At 34.0% G+C, this 18,810-nt stretch overlaps 1 protein-coding gene across 3 annotated transcripts in view; it reads left to right on the forward strand.

The window, feature by feature from the left end:
• The window catches only part of LOC135125880 (cerebellar degeneration-related protein 2-like), an 84,331-nt gene that overhangs the window by 59,174 nt on the left and 6,347 nt on the right, over positions 1 to 18,810 (forward strand). Inside the window, exon 1 of one of the 3 annotated variants that reach the window (XM_064051617.1) lies at positions 13,538 to 13,740. The exons of the other annotated variants lie outside the window; for them this stretch is intronic. Within the exon in view, the coding sequence (XP_063907687.1) occupies positions 13,650 to 13,740 (91 nt within the window). The 5' untranslated portion in view covers positions 13,538 to 13,649. Of the gene's footprint in view, positions 1 to 13,537; positions 13,741 to 18,810 lie in introns of those variants that run through there. 3 annotated transcript variants of the gene reach the window in all.

Consider the following 18,810-nt stretch of genomic DNA (forward strand, 5'->3'; position numbering starts at 1 on the left):
GTGATGAAAATCAAGGCGGATACTTATTCTTTAAATACCTATAAAATTTGACAACAATCAGGCCAGTGGTTTCGGAGATTATCTGTCTAATAAAACTCGACACAGTCAACAGACAGACGAAAATGGGATACCTATTTTTTTCATAATCTAGGAGTCATGAAACAGAGAAAACTTGAATTAGCCGTTTGCCCCTTAGCTATTGGTCGGGAAATAAAAATAGAAGTATGTTCCCAGAATTTAAGTAAAATAAGATAAAATTAATAAATTAATTAAATCATTCATTCATCTTTGCAAACATACACTGTAAACGATTGTAAAAAATAAAAACATGTTACTAGAGCGTAAACAACGGTTGTATCTTAAAATATATGTTTTAACAAATATGTATTTAATACACTTTTGCAATGACGTCATCAACTTTCTAGAGGGATGAATAAATAAATTTTAATTGTGATTAAAAAGAGAACACAAAAAAGTGAAGGTGAAGAGCCTAAGGCAGAATGTTTTACGAAACTAAAATACTACTATGTTAATAATATAGGCAATAACATCATTCAAATAGAATTCATGGGTGAAACAAAGTAGAAAAATTTATGAGTTTGTGCTTTTAGGAACATAACTATGTTGTACATATGAAGCAAAAATTTAGTGTTTTAAACGGATTAAGGTTAAAAAGGAATATACTGAAAGTTAGAAAATGAGGAAAAAATAATAAAAATGAATCAATTTACATGAAAGACGATGTAATATTACAATCAAAAGCGAAAATATTTGGAACTTAATAATGGCACATGTGCGTTTGTGCAAAAAAAAAACAAAAGGAGCAACAAGACTTTGACAACTTTTGCAAGGTATGGAAAATCTCTGAGAAACTAGTCGTCACCAATGTTCGAGATCGAGCTAAAAATGCTGTTAGATTCAAGAAATCACGCAAGCATCCAAATCTAATCGTTTGTTCTCTTTTGCATACTCTACCGTAGAATTCATCACGAAAAAATCCCAAACGCCACTCTTCACGGTATTAAGGTTACAGCTTATTTGCCTCAACTAATTCCATTTCCAACTGTAAATAGTAGGTTAAAGCGAAGACAGACTCTGTTAAAAATTGCTCGAGCATCGTAAAAATTTGCATTAACGTTCATTAAACCAGCAATTCGGTTAACAACAGAAACGATTTGATTCTAATCGGATTTTTTGCCGCCTAAATAGAACAGCGAAGATCGATTCATTCTCACTGCGAAAACCGATAAATTATGGTAACATACCGACGCGGAAACACGGAGTGATTTATGCGCATTCGTTAATTACAGCATCTGAAAATAATGCATAAGCTATAACGGGCACAGTTGTCACTCCGTAGGTAATCCAGTCGTTAGCTGGTCGTGCCCGATTATTACCATTTCGTTTTTTCTGCACTGTAGAAAGTCTAGGTTATTGCAGTGAATTTTGGTCTTTTAACTGCTTATTAGAGACAGTATATCAAGTGTGGTTAAAGCCGGTCATGATTTATTCACAATTTGCTTTCGTTGCTCGCTCTTATTTCGTTAATGAACATGTTAAGTGACCACGTGCAATTTTGGTTCGGAAGTCGAGATTCGACCACAACTCACTTTCTTCCCAGTCGTGACTTAAATAACGCGGTAATAGAGATGTGCTCTTTGGGTTTGCTGATTTAGCTTTTTTCCATGGGATTCACCAATGCTTGCTTCTAATTGTTCAATTAAAATTAATCGCGTGCTGACACGAATTTTTTCTAAATTGGTGTGAGGCATGAATGGCCTGTTTAGAGTTCATAATTGTCACACGGTAAAATGGGAAAAGTGACACTTTTAACTTAATTTGCAAACTGGTGGTGCCGTGACCAGGATTAGCCACCATGATCATCATCAAATGGGAACAGTGCCACTTCTAGTTTAAAAAGTGTTACTTTGAGTTAATTAAGTGCCGTGACTGACACCCAAAATTATGCAACCTCTGGCCGTTGCGTGCGTTTATCACGAAACACGAAAAAAACAAACATTAATCGTGCAAAGTTTTGGTCACTGCAATTATTCTAAACTGATTTACAAAAAATGGGAAAGCGCCACTTAATTTCATTTAGTGTCATGGTCCAGTTTCACAATTCTATAACTAGTTGACCACTACGATCATCATAAAGTAGACAAAATGTCACTCTTAATTTGATTTGGTAGTGTTATCTAGGATTCACAATCGTGTAACCTTTTGGTCACTATAGTTGCAAAATAGAAACAAACATCACTTTTTATTTCGTTTGCATAACAAGGGTGATTTGACCGCGTTCAAAACCACGCAACCCTTAGGCCACGGTAATAATCGTGAAATTAATAAAATATCACTTTTGATCTCATTTGGTGCCGTGACCAGTATTCAAAATTTCGTAAGTAATGTCTAACTGATCATAAAAAAGTGTCACTTTTCATTTAATTTGCAAGACAGGAGCGTTGTGATCAATTCATTGCGAGTATTGTGATGCAGAAAAATTGTCACTGCCGCGCCGTGAATCAAAAATCGAAGTTGTGTAACCTTTTACTCATGATTATAAAATGGGAGATGCGTTACCTTTGAATTAAATTGCAAAACAGTGGTGTCGTGACCAAAATTCAGAATGCACCCGTTGGCAGTCATGCACTTAGAAAAATAACACTTTTAATTTAATTCGATGTGATTAATCAGGATCCAAAATTCTATAATCTTTTGATCACTACTATAACATTAAAAAATTCTGAATTAATATGTAAAGCTGTGGAGCGGTGACCGAAATAAATATTGCATAATTCGCTGGCCACCATGTCTATTATGAAATAAGAACAGTGTCACTTTGTTTCAGTCTGGTGTTGTGATCATAACTCTAAATTGTGTAATTTTTCATGGATTTTCATAAACGAGAAAAGTGTCACTTTAGCTAGTTGGGAAAAATACCATCTTTTCCTCCACTGTAGTCATTGCAAAATGAAAAGTGCTACTGCTTTTTTAATCTATAATTTACTGCTTGGGAACACTGCGATTATCGTGAAGTCGTAAAATGTCAATTTTAATTTAACTCGGTACCGTGAACCAGGATCCAAAATTGAGTAACCTTGTGGTCATTGTTATAAAACTGGAAACGTGCCATGTTTGAATTAATTTGCAAAACCGTAGTGCCGTGACCAGAGTACAAAATTATGTAATGAATTCTTGGCCATCGTGCCATCATAAACTAAGAAGTGTCACTTTTAATACCGTGACTAGGATTCAAAATTCTTACTTGACCACTGCAATCATCAGCACGTCACTTTTAATTTAACTTGGCATTGCAAACTAGGAGTCAAAATGCGTAACCCTTTACCCTAGTTATTACAAAATGCAAGATAATAGCACCGTAACCAAGATCATTGCGATCATCATGAAATAAGAAAGTTACTGGCAATTTAACTTGGGATCACAATTCTGTAACCTTTTGGTCATTATTATAAAATTGGAAAAGCGTCATTTCTAAATTAATTAGGAAAATTGTGGTGTCGTGACCGAGATTCAAAATGATGTAACCCTTTGGCCACTACGCCACTACAAGAATAGCGTCACTTTGTTTATATTTGGTGCCGCGACCAAGATTCCGGATTATTTACTTTTCAGCCATTGCAAATATTTCAACTCGGGTACCTCATTCTTCACTTTGAGTTCCACAGAATTATTAGACAGAGGAAAAGTGGCACGACTTTTAAATGTGGTGGCACGACCACGATTCAAAAAGGATAAGTTGGTGAACCACTGCCATTACTATAAAATGATAAAAGAGGGTCTTCTGATTTAATTCACTTGTTGTGACCAGAATTCAACACAATTATTGTGATGGTCATAAAATAGGAAAAACGCTTAAATTTAATTTGTCAGTGTAACATTTCCATACCGTAAAAAAGTCATTTTTATTTTAAAGTCATGCCGTGACCAGGCTCCAAAATTATACAGCTAATTGGCTAATTGATACAATTGTTATGAAAGAGGAAAAATTTCACTTTCACTTTAATTTTGTTATCTAAAATTCAAAATTCTTTTACCCGTGGATTAAAAAAATTATTGAGAGGAAAAATTTTGTTTTTATTTTGCATGTTAGATACAGATACGCCAAAGATAAAACCAGATCTCAATATAATCGTTACCAAAGATCCTAATGTACCTGGAGCTTTTTAGTTTCTATGTTTTTTTGTATACCTACTATTTTCTCATATGTATTTATTTTTTCAAACGTTATTATTAATCGAATCATTCCACGTTTACAGTGTTTCCACTGAACGATAATGTCCCTTAATATTTATTATTTGAAGCAAAATCGCATCATGAAACAAGAAAAGCGTTACTTTTAATTTGAATTGGTGCCGTGACCAGTATTCAAATGTTGTAACCCGTTGTCCATGTGATTCTGATTATCACGAAACAAAACAATATCATATTTAATTTGGCGTCTTGGCCAATATTCCAAGTTCAGTGATCTTTTGACTACTACTATTATTGTAGAATAAGAAAAACGACTCTTTTGGTTTCAACTGTAAAGCAGTGGGAGGTATCGTGTACAGAATTCTAAATTATATAATGCGTTGACACTTTTGATTTAATTTGTCGTTGTCGCCGGGTTCATTCAGTATTGTGTAACCCGTCGACCTTATCATGAAGCGGGAAAGATGTCACTTTTAATTTGGTGCCGTGACTAGGATTCCAAATTGTGTAAGTCGTCGACCGGCGCGATTATCATACATCTTGTAATCAGATCTCCATCGAATATTGTTCTTTCTAACGGTTCTCCTCGCAGGTTACACAACATAGAATTTTTCCTTGCGGTTTCCTCAGGATACGCAAGGCCATTGTTTGCTGAATCATTTCCTCTAATCCCTAAACCTGCTGCACCCAGCTGCAAGCTCCAATTAGTATAAATTACAAGTCCATCGTCCAGGAAACGGGCGTGCATCTAATCACGATTTTTCGCACAGAAAACAGTGATTTATCATTCAAGAGCAACTCGATTTTCTCCGGTATCTAATTTTCTTGCAGCTATTGTCTAACAGTAACTCGTAATTCCACTTTTTTGTCTTAATTATCTCGTAATGAAACTCCTGCCGTTATTGTCGAAGAGCACAGTGTTTGCATATTTGCGAAGAAATCCCGTTCACGCATGGCTGGATTAATGCAATAACTGCACCAGGGTGCCCATACACGACAGAGTCCCGTTTCGAACTTCTGGTTGCGGTTTGTAGGCGTAGTAATGTCACGGTCGAAATTTTCGACACGCACCATCGGTTTGGGGGCATTATGGACGCCGCTTTTTGCTCGTTTGGGATGCGTTGACCCGGACACTCAAGGACGGAGGAAATGCAGTTGTAAAGTAACTTTCGCACGGTGACATTTCAGGTTCGTATGGGTCTACCGGGTTCAGTCATAAGCGTGCAAAGTACTTCCTGTGGATGCGCCGCAGGTGCATGGCGAATTAGGCAAAAATTCGTAGAAAGTCCAGAGAAGCTCCAGCTGCTAAATCATTTGTGTCAAATTTGTCAGTGTCATGTCGTTTGCCCAGGGAGAGAGGTAATGTCAAATGTTCGTGATCCTCATGTTTTAGACAATTATTGCAAGGAAAGAAACGAGAGATTGGAAGACGATAATTATTTTATTAAAAAACTTACGTCAATCAAACGTCCAATTTGTAAAGTAATAGAACGATCATAACGTTGGATTTATAGCAGCGAAACAAATTCTTTGTGTGTAAACTTTATTTTCTTGGTTTTCGTGTTGGGTTCGTGCGCCAATTTACGATCAGTTAAAGCGATTTTAAGGTTTCGGTGACCACACACAGACACACGGCTAGACAGGCAGACGTCAATTTGAATAATACACGTGTATTTTCGCAGGTTAAAATATGATATTCCCATTATCTAATATTTCTTTTTTTATAAATGCATTTTTACAAAAAGGATCAACATTCCCGAGCGTTCTTTTCTCATGCGCTCTACCGTTCATTAGTAGCGTGCTACATGCCACTCTACTATAATTGTGTTTTCTTTATCTTTCTTGTACAAAGTATAGTGTCTTGTCGTCTATTCTTTCAAAATATGTAATAACTTAATAAGTGCTCATTTACGCCGTTTCATAGTAGTTAATTTGACATTTAATTTGTTCTATAATGTTCCACGTTTACGGATCATTCTCCCAAATTTCAGCTTTTTTTTAATTTTGTTGTTATCTCTTCTAATGATATTACTTTGTATCTATAAGTTATGTTTCTTTTATTGTTTTTTTCAAGTGTCTAATTTGTTATATTGTTTTTAAAAAATATCCTCCTATTGTTCCAATCGATTTATTATTCTTGTTTCTTTGTTTCACACAACTCTCTTAACTTCGAAATGTTTCGTTTTGTTCCTTTCTTGTGTATCTACTGTTCATGTTTTCTCTTCCACTCTTGCTCAATCACTATTGTAATACCTACTGATATTCCTCACCATTTCTTTTATATGCTTATTTAGATATCATTGGTTGCATTGGATCCAGTACTCGATTCCACAGATAACCCAACTGAGGAAAGAGAGGAATTTAAAGTTACATGTATTTAGAAGTTTCAGAATCTTCTTGAGAACCAGGAGTAGCTCCTAAACCAGTAGCAAGATTTTTCTTGGTCTTGGAAGCTTCGCGATCGGTGCATACCTCTAAATATAGGTTGCTAACTACAAGCCCTACCCTGTCTAGAGTTCTCTCAGACAGGGTAGTTCTGTCAGCACATATCAATGCTTCGAAGACTTTCCAGTGTCCAAGATTTCTGGTTAAAACTCGCACATCCGCAGGTCCTGATTGGTTAGATCTTTCATGGAGCCTTACAATTCTTTAGTTGCTCGGAATGCCCTTCAGACCCATTTTAAATTATTCTACGTCCCCAGATATTCCCCAGTTCATGTTTCCACTTGAGTTCGTTTGGTGTGCAGAAGAATCCGACGAGTAGAACCCCGCAGGTTATAGAAGGGAATCGAAAGGCCCCTGGTATCCGAAAATCAACCCTTCACATATTGGGATTTTTTAATTCACTTAGAGGACTTTTACCTCACGTGGCATTGCATGGTCGTGGTATTCTATAGCCCCCAACGACAAGGCGATATCCTTATGTTACTTTAAACATTGTTCACTTGTTTGTCTCCAGATCTCTCATCCATGCTTCTTCTCCTGTTTTCTCCAATTTTCCTGTCTTTCGCTCTTTCTTTTTCTGAGTTTTTGGCAACTCTTCTGTTACAATTTCTATGTGTTACTTTTAATTAAATCAGTTTTATCTTAACAGCTACTAACCCCGCCCACCCACCCTCTCTTTTTTTACCAGGTATCTCATTTGCCAAAATCGGTCTTATTTTAGCAGGTACTAGCCCCACCGACCTATCCTCTCTTTTCTTGGAAGGTATCTTATTAGCCAAAAATCAGTCTGATCTTAGCAGCTACTAGCCCCGCCCACCCACCCTCTCTTTTCTTAGAGAGTATATCATTTGCCAAAATCAGTTTTATCAAAGCAGCTACTAGCCCCACCCACCCACCCTCTCTTTTCTTACCAGGTATCACATTTGCCAAAGTCGGTCTTATTTTAGCAAGTACTAGCCCCGCCCACCCACCCTCTCTTTTTTTAGAGGGTATGTCATTTGCCAAAATCAACGTTTATCGTAACACCTACTAGATAGAATAAGACTGATTTTAGCAAATGACATACCCTCTAAGAAAAGAGAGGGTGGGTGGGCGGGGCTAGTACCTCTTAGAATAAGACTGATTTTAGCAAATGAGATACCCTCTAAGGAAAGAGAGGGCGGGTGGCCTAGTACCTGTTAAGACTGATTTTAGCAAATGACATATCCTCTAAGAAATTTAATTAAATTATTATAAGAAAAGACACTAGAGGCTTCAAAGAACCTTCAAATTCTTTCCAAACAGGAATACCTAGAACTTCAAGTTTGTTTTAAATATTTCAAAAAAAGCGGGGTCCAAAATTAACTCAAAAACAGGTCAGGTCAGAATTTTCCAAAAATAAAACATCAAAGTCTGCTAAAGTTGTTTTAAATAATTTACAAAAAAAATCGCCCTGGGCTCCCAAAATAATACACCATGAGTACCCAACACTATGGCACTCAAGACTTTTTCAAATTCATAAAACATACAATACTAAAAACTCAAACGATTTTTTCAGGTTCATCCTTTAAATTTAGGCGAAAATAAAACACCACTATTACTAGTTATTGCGATAATGAATCTGTTGTCTAGTTGCTAAACGTGGCAAAAGAACCAATTTTAAAATCATTATAACTCCACCACAATGTAAGAAGGAATTTTTTTACTATTTTTCCCGGACTCCGCCATTTTCCATACACCCGCTATACACTGTTCATAGTTTTAAAATCCGTTTATTCGGCTCGTAGTCTTCGTCTCACATTCATTTCTGTCGTGATTTTATTCCAACACTGACATAATGAGCAAAACTAGTAGGAGTATTTACACATTCAATTCGTGACAAATGGAGCTACTAGTATTAGGACCCACCACTGACCCGGAAATGACCGGCATTCAGGCAAGACTTCTATCATTACGGGTACTAAGACCAAGTAATGATATGTTTTGATTAGATTAACAGAACAACTTTCGAGATTCTAGAATTACAGCATACAAATTAGTCTGCTATTATTCTCTAATCTCACCCCATCCCCAAAAGTCAAGCGTAACTACCGATCATTTATCCGCGCATCACATGAAAAGTGACCTATACTACTCTGACCTACTGGTGCTAATCTAATCTGACTGACATGATCAGACTGTTCAAGAAACTTACGAACAATATGACATGTTCCTAACAAAACAGCTTTTTGAATTTTGACAATTATTGAATCATTCAAGTGCAAAGACTTTAAATTCTCAACTAAGCTATTTGGAACTACACCTACATTAGAGATAACTAGGGGTAGAATTGAAATTTTTTTAAGATTTAACATGGATTTCATTTCTATCGATAATTGTAGATATTTGGAAATCTTGGTGTCGTATGTTTGAATAATGTTGTTTGTGTTAGGAATAGCAATGTCAATGAGAATGGCTTCGTTTGTGTGTTTTTTGATAAGTATGATGTCTGGTCTGTTAGCTGTAATGTTTAAGTCTGTAAGTATTGTACGATCCCAGTATAATTTGTATTTGTTATTTTCAAGGAACGGAGACGGAATGTAAGTGTAATAGGGTGTCGTGTCTTCGATTAAGTTCATAAGTGTTGCTAATTCTTTGTGAATGATTTTGGCTGCGTTGTCGTGTCTAGCTTTGTAATCAGTTTGTGCTAGGATGCTGCAAGAAGAGATTATGTGCTGGATCGTTTCAGGTTTTGCTTTGCATAGGCGACAGCAGTCGTTTTTTATGTTCGGATCTTTGATGATGTATTTTCTATAATTCTTGGTATTGATTACTTGGTCTTGAATAGCAAACACAAATCCTTCTGTTTCGGCATACAAACTTGATTTTTTTAACCAAATCAATGACATCTTCTTATTGACATGATTTTCTTCTAAGTCTTTGTAGAATTTTCCATGTAGTTGTTTTTGTTTTAGCCCACTTATTATTTTATCTATTGTGTGGGGGGTGTGGATTTCTTCGGTGTTCGACAGATTTAAGGGTGTGTGGTTCAAATCTGCTCTTGTGATGGTGCGAAACATTTCATTTCTTTCCGCTCGTTTCAAGAAATACTTCTTCAAATCTGAGATTTGTCTCTGGTATAAGTTTTCTAAGTTCTGGAAACCCCTTCCTCCATTCTGTCTTGGTAATGAGAATCTTTCAATCGACGATTTTGGGTGATGCCTTCTATACTGTGTGAAGATTTTCCTTGTTGCGATGTTTAAATTTTCAAGATCAGTTTTGGACCATTTAATGACTCCAAAAGAATATGTTAGCAGTGGAACGCAGAATGTATTTACTGCTTTCATTAAATTTTTTCCATTTAACTGTGTCTTCAATATTAATTTTAATCTCGCTACGTATTGATCTTTCAACTGTGTTTTCGTTTTGGTATGATTGATGTGGGAGGATTGACAGAAACCCAGATATTTGTATGTATCGTTTCGTTCTTGGGCTTCAATTATTTCCTTATTCTGTGTTATATGTGGTACTTGGTGAAACACGCCTTTTCTGATTGCTTGGGTCTTACATTTCTCAATACCAAAGGACATACCAATATCACCGAAAAATTGTTCAGTCAGATTTAATAGGTTTGTTAACTGATTTTGTGTACTTGCATATATTTTTATGTCATCCATATACAGCAAGTGACTTATTCTGTTTTCTCTTTGTTTGTTAATTCTTATATTGAACCCATAATTGTAGCTGTTCAGGATATCGGAGAGGGGATTTATTGCTAGGCAGAACCATAACGGGCTAAAAGAATCGCCTTGAAAAATTCCTCTTCGGATCATTATTGGGTCTGACTGAATTGTTTGTTCATTTAAGGTTATTTGGAGGGTGGTCTTCCAAAATTCCATGGAACATTTGAGAAAAGTGCAGATTTTAGTATCAATCTTGTATAATTCCAGAATTTTGCATAGCCAGGAATGAGGGACAGAATCGTAAGCTTTCTTATAATCAATAAAAGCAGTATATATGTTTCGGTTTTCTTTTCTAGCTTGTTCACAGATGATGGAATCTATGATTAATTGCTCTTTGCAGCCAAAGGATCCTTTAATACATCCTTTCTGTTCTTCATTAATGATGTCAGAGTTAAAACAGTGTTGATATATTTTTTGTGTAATGCATGAGGTTAATATTTTATAGATTGTCGGTAAACATGTGATAGGTCTGTATTTTGATGGATTTTTTGTGTCGTTATCTTTAGGTTTTAAGTATGTTACACCATGACATAAGAATGTTGGAAAAGAGGATGGGTCAAGAAGGAACTGATTTAAGTGATGTAGTAAATGAATATGTACACAATTTAATTTTTTTATCCAAAAATTATGGATTTTGTCTGGTCCTGGTGATTTCCAGTTGTGTGTCTTATTGATGGTATTTATTAATTCGGCAAGTGTTATCTGATGATCATTCATTGGTGTAACTGTGGATAGTTTATTATATATATGAGGAATCCATTTGGCAGATTGGTTAAATTCAAATTCTTGAGACCAAAGTTTTGACCAAAATGTTGTTACATCTTGTGAACTTGGTAGTTCACCGGATAATTGAGTTTTGCTTGAATTAGTTAAATGTTGATAGAATAGTTTTTCGTTGTTTAAAAATTTAGTGTTATGAATTTTTCTGAGATGTGATTGTTTGTATCTTTTAAGTCTTTTGCTATATAAGGAAATCTTTTGTAATAGTGTATCTTTAATTTCGGATAGTGTTGTGTTGTACTCATCGTAATCAGTTTGATGAAAATTATTGTTGGTCAGTATCGAATGCATACATGTCATGATGTGTGGTGTTTTAACTCCTCTAAGGTACTGTGTTATTTGACCCAGTTGTTTTCTAATGTTATTAATATATATATTTATTATTAGGGTTTTTACTAATATTAAATTTTATATTGGCGCTACTCTGAATATATTTGTTTTCTTTTCTACTATTGCGGTATTTTGTTCAGTAATTTTTGTTCCATTTACCGATGTCGATGTGGTCGAACCCGTAATAATTGGAAAAATTGTTTACTAATATTTAGTAAGCACACAATAGGGATATTATTATAAAACGATCAGTCAATCAATGTTATGGCTTTAAATTTAAATTTAATTAAAACTTTAAAAACCATCGATCTGTGTAAAAGTGGTTTAATAGAGACCGTAATAAGTCACCGAGGTTTTGAATAACAAAATAACGTTCCGTGTTATTACATCAAAACAATCACTCGGTGAACTAAGACTTAACATAAATCGTTGTTATTTCAACACTAAAAATCTCAGTAAACTAATTTAATCCAAGATGCCAGCGTAGCTGCTGAAATGTGTTGGAATTTTTGGTGTCGTAGAGACAATAAGGTGTGTGTATCTGCAGTTTTTATTAAAATCTGTGGTGTTTGATACTTGTGAAAAAAATTGTTTGCTAAATGATAAACGGCTGTTATGATTCATTTAGTACAACGTATATCAAAAAATAAGATAATATCATATTACTTAGGATGTTTTATCTACAAAAATTGATTTTTTAATTTTTGTATGAAAATGCAATATATCATTATCAGAATAATTATCCTTCTGTAAACCACTATAAAAGTAAATTTAATATCGAAAACTGCCAAGTTTCTTCTGCATTAGCTCTTGATATTTGGTCGAACTCGTATGATAAGAAATTGTAATTTATATGGACGGAAAATACCTACGTATCAAAAAATTACAATATTTTTAGTTTTGGAAAGAAACACTGCGATACTATTGAAAAACAAAGAGTTAAAGGCCGGTCACAACATTGTATAATGTTACGAAACTCTTTCTGAACTTTTGACCACCTCGCTTATCTATTTATTTTAACTTAACTGATCTATAGACTGAACCGCAGGTGATACATGGTATCTAATAAAATAAAATTTGAAACAATGATATTTTTGGTATTCGGGATATATTTTTTCGCCTTGTTTTATAAAAAAAAAATCCCTCTTCCTGCTATCACGCTTTGCTGAATATTCCTCACTTTCCTGCAGCAATTATGTTTTGCCTTTCATATCCTCTTTCCTATTTATTTTCACATTTGTATTTTAGACGTCATCCTCCCGATTCTTCATTATGTAAATCCCGAGCAGATTTCATTTTCTCTCTCGAAAAATTTTGCATAAAATACCGATTCATCAAATCTAAATTCCCACTTTATCTTTCCACCTTTTAAATTTAAATCTAAACAAAATCCGTTCCCACATGCGGCGTTTAGCATTCCTAAATCTTATTTATCAACATAACGCAAAACCTCCCATTGTTCTTATTGTCCAATTAAATCATTTTTCCTGTCAACTTTCAGTCATTATTCGCAATTAATAGCGTTATTCAACGTTTAAATTCTATTACTCGACACTGTGTCCATTCCCCCCACACTAATTGCCATCGCGACAGTCGACTTATCGCGATCTTAACACAATAAGATTAATAACCCTGCAATTACGCCCGATCGAAAAACTTTCACTCGAAAAAAATGTCGTCGAATGCATGAAACAGGTGTCTCGCAGGGTTGCCCCGACGGACCCTTGCTTTAAATCGGCCAAAAAGAAAGTAGGAATTAATCGATCGGACTATTTTAATTAACCACCAGCATTAGAGAGGACCCACTTATCAACTAGACTGTGCGATTTATTAAAAAATAACACTCCACCGGCGAAATCATTTCATTTTTGTTGGACCAATTTTCGCTGATAAGGACCGGTCTGCTCATTATCGACGATTGCCAAAATTAGAAAGTCCTATTAACCTCCACAGATAGCGTTATCGAGACGACGACTGCACTGATAAGAAAATCTCCAGGTTCGAGTAGCAGCGAGTGTTGAACTTACACCTTCCCCCAATTTACCTTACTACCTATAAACAAAGTCCGTTCCTATTCAGTCTTGCGAGCAGCGTTGCGGTGAAAAGTCGTAGTACGGAGTGCTCGAGTACAAACCAGAGACACTGAACGATGTTATTTGATTTATTTTTGTGTGGTTGGTAATGATGGGTGATGAGCACGATTCGCTCCCGCTCAGTTCCTTGGATTGCTGGGATTATTCCATCGAGTTGGAGTGCCTCCAAGGGACTCAAGGTTAGACCGGAATTATGAAACCGCTTTCAACCTTACATAATTTTCTAATTCTTGTAATTTTGACTTGCATTTGAAGCGAAGAGAGTTACATAAATAACGAGCGTTTATTTTTGTACTTCTGTAATATGCTGCTCGTTTATCATCCAGGCCTTGGACAACGAACCCACATAAATTTGTTACCGGTACTTTAATCGGTAACTCGGTAATTAACTTGTTTACTGCTTCTAAATTAATATCTGGTTAGGTTTTTAATTTTATGTATGCGACTTGTTATTATTCGAGCTTATAATTTTGAAAGGAAGTGTTAAGTGGAATTAAATTTGTGGGAATGTTTATGTATGGTTTCGTTAATCAAATTGAAAGTTTAAATGCTTTTATGGAGTTTCAGTTTCAGTTTTGTAGGAAGTCGGAACATAAAATCCAGTTTTGTGAAATAAAAATGTGAGAACTCGTTTTGAAGCCATTCATTCATGCACAAATTCATAATATTTATGCGAAATTTATGGAATTACTTAACATGTTTACAATTTTTTGATTATGCAAAACCAGAATTGAAATACATTTTTCAAATATGTAACTTTGATCTTATTTCATGTGTAGATAAAATCTAAATTATGGGTACCGTTTTAATTTCTGAAATCAGTTATCTATTAGTGAACTCTAATCCGGGAAGTCTATTTGATCCAGATTAAAAAGTCAGAAAATAAATTCTAAATTAGATGGTTTCGTAAAAGGATTTGATAAAGGTGCCTACATCAAATTCTATTTTGAAAATTAAATTTACAACTAAAACCATCCAAATTAGATTTTTCAAATGAAGCCCAAATTTGGGAAAGTGGTTAAAAATAAAATCTAAATTTACTGTTACTCGTTAGATTAAAAAATCAAATTGTGTCGACTCTTTCTACTGGATCTCCTGAATTTTATGTCTACTTTTTGTTATATGAAAAAATCGGAATTTGTAACAAAAACAGTTTGTCAAAACATTATTTAATTTTGAGCTGAGTACATCCTAATAATTATAATCTACATGATATCGATTATAGATATAAAAATTTCCACATCAAAATTAATTCTATAACAGATAAAAGGTGGAGTTCGTTTTTTTTTCGATTAATTTAATTCACTAATGACAAATAATGTAAGTTCTAATTAAGACAGAAAGATTTAAATTCCTGTAGAAAATAAAACTATTCGCATTATAAATTTAAAAGATTTTCTTTAGATATAGTAGATATAGATATACTATATTGAAATGACGTGAATGAATGGTAAAATTCAAGTTTATCGATTTGTTTTTTATTAAAGGTACGAAACCGAATTAAAACAAATTTTAAGCTAAACAAAAATAGCAAAAAGTTTGCTGGATCGGATTCAACAGAATTTGTTTTGTAAGGTATGACTTTGAAAAATAATTTTCTATTTAAAAATGAAATCCTACATAAAAAATAGCTGGTAAAAAACGTACTTTAGAGATATATTCCTTATCATTCTACTCTTCAGGGAAGGTGTAAAACTACAGACTTCGACTTTATATATTTTCAAGTTTAAACTTTATTTAAATTTTAATTATTTACAAATTTAACTTAATAATAATTAATTATTAATACAAAATAAAAAATGCCCTGGATAGCGCATTTACGCACAAATTTTAAATTAAAATAGAAATCTTTATTCAAAATCGTATTCTCAAGTGGAAAATAAAATCTGAATTAGCAGACTGAAAAACCAACATCTAAGTTTTCTGTATCTGTTTACGTACAACAGAAATATTTATATAAAGACTAAATGTAGAAAATAAAATCTATATTTATATTATGAAACTAAAATATAATTTCTACATGTGTACCATTTCGAAAGAAAATTTAAATTTTACAGAGATCAAATTTAGTTCTATTAGATTCTGTTTTGGATTTTTCATTAATTTATAATTGTCAACTCAATAAGGTAAGTCAGAGTTGAATCAAATGTTAGGTCGATTGGACGTAATTAAAAATAAAACCTGTCTCTAAAGTACCAATTGGAGAAAGTGAATATCACATTTTTAATTTTCTGTTTTCAAGACAAGTGTATATTTAAATAAAAACATTTGGGTGTAGACTTCTGTGTTCTAAAGGTAAAATTCCACTAACTTACAAAATATTATTCAGATTTGGTTTTTTCCTTTTCTACTTTTTAAACATTCTGAATGTATGTACAACAAAATGTATAGTAGTTAAATTTTCGAGGTCAAGTAATAGTCCGAAGATAACAACATCTGATTTCATTGTTTAAATTCCAAGCTAAATAAAAATTACCATTAGCAGCAATAAATACATTGCAGACATACAAACATATATACACAGTGATTCGTTTATTTATTATATCAGTATCTTTTAATTAAAGATGTCACTGCTTTATGCAATGTCAAACCGAGATTTTATTTTCCAAATTAATTTTAAGAAGAATCCATGTTATCCTTAAATTAGCCTTTAACTTATAAATTCAGTTACATACAAATACAAGCCACTTAGTATTTTATTTTCAAATATATGTTTTATTCATTACAGTTATCACAGATTTTGTGGGTTGAAAAAAATAGGTTTTGGGCGATGGTCACATCTATACAAATATTTTGTGTTCGTAACATAAACTCAAAGGTGCTCCTAAAAATCAAAATTAATTTTAACGGATTGCATTTATTTAATTTTAATCACTATCCACTATTTTTTTTTAACGGGCTCAGATTTACGACAATTTATGTTACCTGTACACACCTTCAAATTCCTATAAAGTCAAATTAAAAAAAAATAACTACTGTTTAGAGTAATCTTGCGGAACTAACGTAATTCGATTTTAATGCGAGGTAATAAATTCCAGTTAAAATTAAACCGACTCTATAAAGACATTTATATGTAGACAGCAACCGAGAAACCAATAAACCTCTGTTCGAAACTATCCCAGCAATGCGAGATAGGCACCGTTCAACTAGTTCAAGGCCCCTTTTTTCGAATTTCACGCCACGAACGCCACTGGCCGCTGATTCATCCGGCATTCTCGCGTTTTTTCGAGATTCCGTGTCGTTCCATCCTCTATTTTTACGTGAAGCAATAACGCGTGCAATGAAGAAATCGCCATTAAAATTTCTGCAAGTAATTAGAATATGAAACGGTCGATCGTGGGCAAAACTACCACTTTCTTGCTAATCGGGTGGATCTGAAGAAAGTCGAGATGAAGAATAATAAGATTAGAGAAGAGATAATAGGGAGTTGCGCGCCGCTGTGGCAATCTTCGTGGGAACTAGGAGAAGTCATTGTTATGTCATTTTTTTCTTTTTTCCCGACGACAATGGCACCCAGTGACGGACAGGTCGATGAAGACGTTCAACAATAAAAGAAAATGCCTGATTTTGCACTAAAATGTCGAATGGTCGGACTTTCACCGTCTTATTGAGTGAAGAAACATTGTAATGAAGTGAAGAGAGAAAAAACCGATGCGATGCGAAATATGTTATTAACTGGCTCAAATATGCGGCAAGCGAGAATTATGAGGAAATTGCGAGATGTGTGGTTTTTTGGCGGGAAAAGTGACGGGTTGCAGTGCAACTAATTTAGTTTAAAAGATGGTTACGTTGGGTGAATAACAGGTGCTAAATTAATGGCACCGCTCGGCAGCTGATTTAAAAAACGTGTAATTTAGAAATGTCGTTCAAATTTATTGTCGACATAAAAATTTATTACGAGATTAGCGACTCAAGGCGAACGTTACTTCAAGCTTTCACGAATTAGTGGTATACAGGGTGAACAACTGTTTGGAGGTACATACAACAAAATTATTAAGCAGCTTTTTTTGCTTTCTCTTTACAAATTCAAATGATTACGTTGTAACCACAGGAAAAAATAATTTAGTGCGTCTAAACTGGTTGGTTTCCCAAAATTTCGGTTCAGATGGAAGACTTAAAAAAATGTCACCATTTTTTATTATTTCAAAAAACAATGCATTTAATATTAAATGTAAGTTAAATATACTTCTAAGATTAGAGAAGCTTAACTTTTTTTGAGTTATCTGTGTTTAACAAAAAAAAAAAAAAAAACCAAGTGCTCCACTTCACGTGGAGTGATCGTATCAAAAGTATCCTCAAAAGGGTGGCGTCTGGTTCGGTTTCGCCCAATACTAAATACATTGAAAACATCGTCGTAGTTTCCGGAATTGCATTTTTACTGAAATCGCCAACCAAGTCAGAATCTAAGTAAACCTGCATTCTGCTACCGCATCACAGCTCGTTTAATGCCGATTTCTCGTTTCAATAGATTTTGACTTTTCGTGAGTTATTTACCTCAGTCGTGGATTTTTTAATATTATAAATGGTATCAAAAGAAAGCTGACACTTTTCCCCAGGGGACCTCCTATCTCAGAATGCAAAAAACTTCAGCACTTCGTCAAAAAATGCATTAATGTGCCGGTTAAAATGTGATGTAAAAGTCGTTCAACTTTATAATTTTTTTTTTGTAAAAACTGCATACTAGATATGAATATAAATATGGAGGTCCCCTGGAGTGAAGTTTGTTAATTCGAAATATAATTTTTTTAAAGCGATATATCTCATATTTTTAAAATGCAACTCCGGAAACCGCGACGATGTTTTCAATGTATTTAGTATAGGGCTAAACCGAACCAGACGCCAGCCTTAAAAGAACTTACAAGAACATCAAAGCCTGAAAAAATCGTTTGGTTTTGATTTAAAAAAAAATGTCGAAGGCGTCAATACTGAAAAACAAAGGACAATTGAAATGAAATGTTCTGGAAAAATATGTATTTTTTTATCATAATTTGATTTTAATGGCATTAATCCAAGCTTTTGGCACCCACTGTACTTAGTATTATACTTTTACTATGTAATGTTATGTAGTTTTCCATTTTATTTAATTACTAATAAAAGTCAGAACAATTTATAGGAAGAAATCTAAATTAATAGGTTTTTTTGTAATGTAAGCAGCTTTGTAAGTGAGCAACGGAAAATTCTAATTATTTAGCGAGCATCTTATAAGATGAAAAATCTGTTAAAATAGAGCAAAATTCCGTTTCATCATA

The sequence above is a fragment of the Zophobas morio genome, unplaced genomic scaffold, assembly GCF_036711695.1.
Source record: "Zophobas morio isolate AGI-343-1 ecotype UQ-CSIRO unplaced genomic scaffold, CSIRO_AGI_Zmor_V1 ptg000009l, whole genome shotgun sequence".
Taxonomy (NCBI): domain Eukaryota; kingdom Metazoa; phylum Arthropoda; class Insecta; order Coleoptera; family Tenebrionidae; genus Zophobas; species Zophobas morio.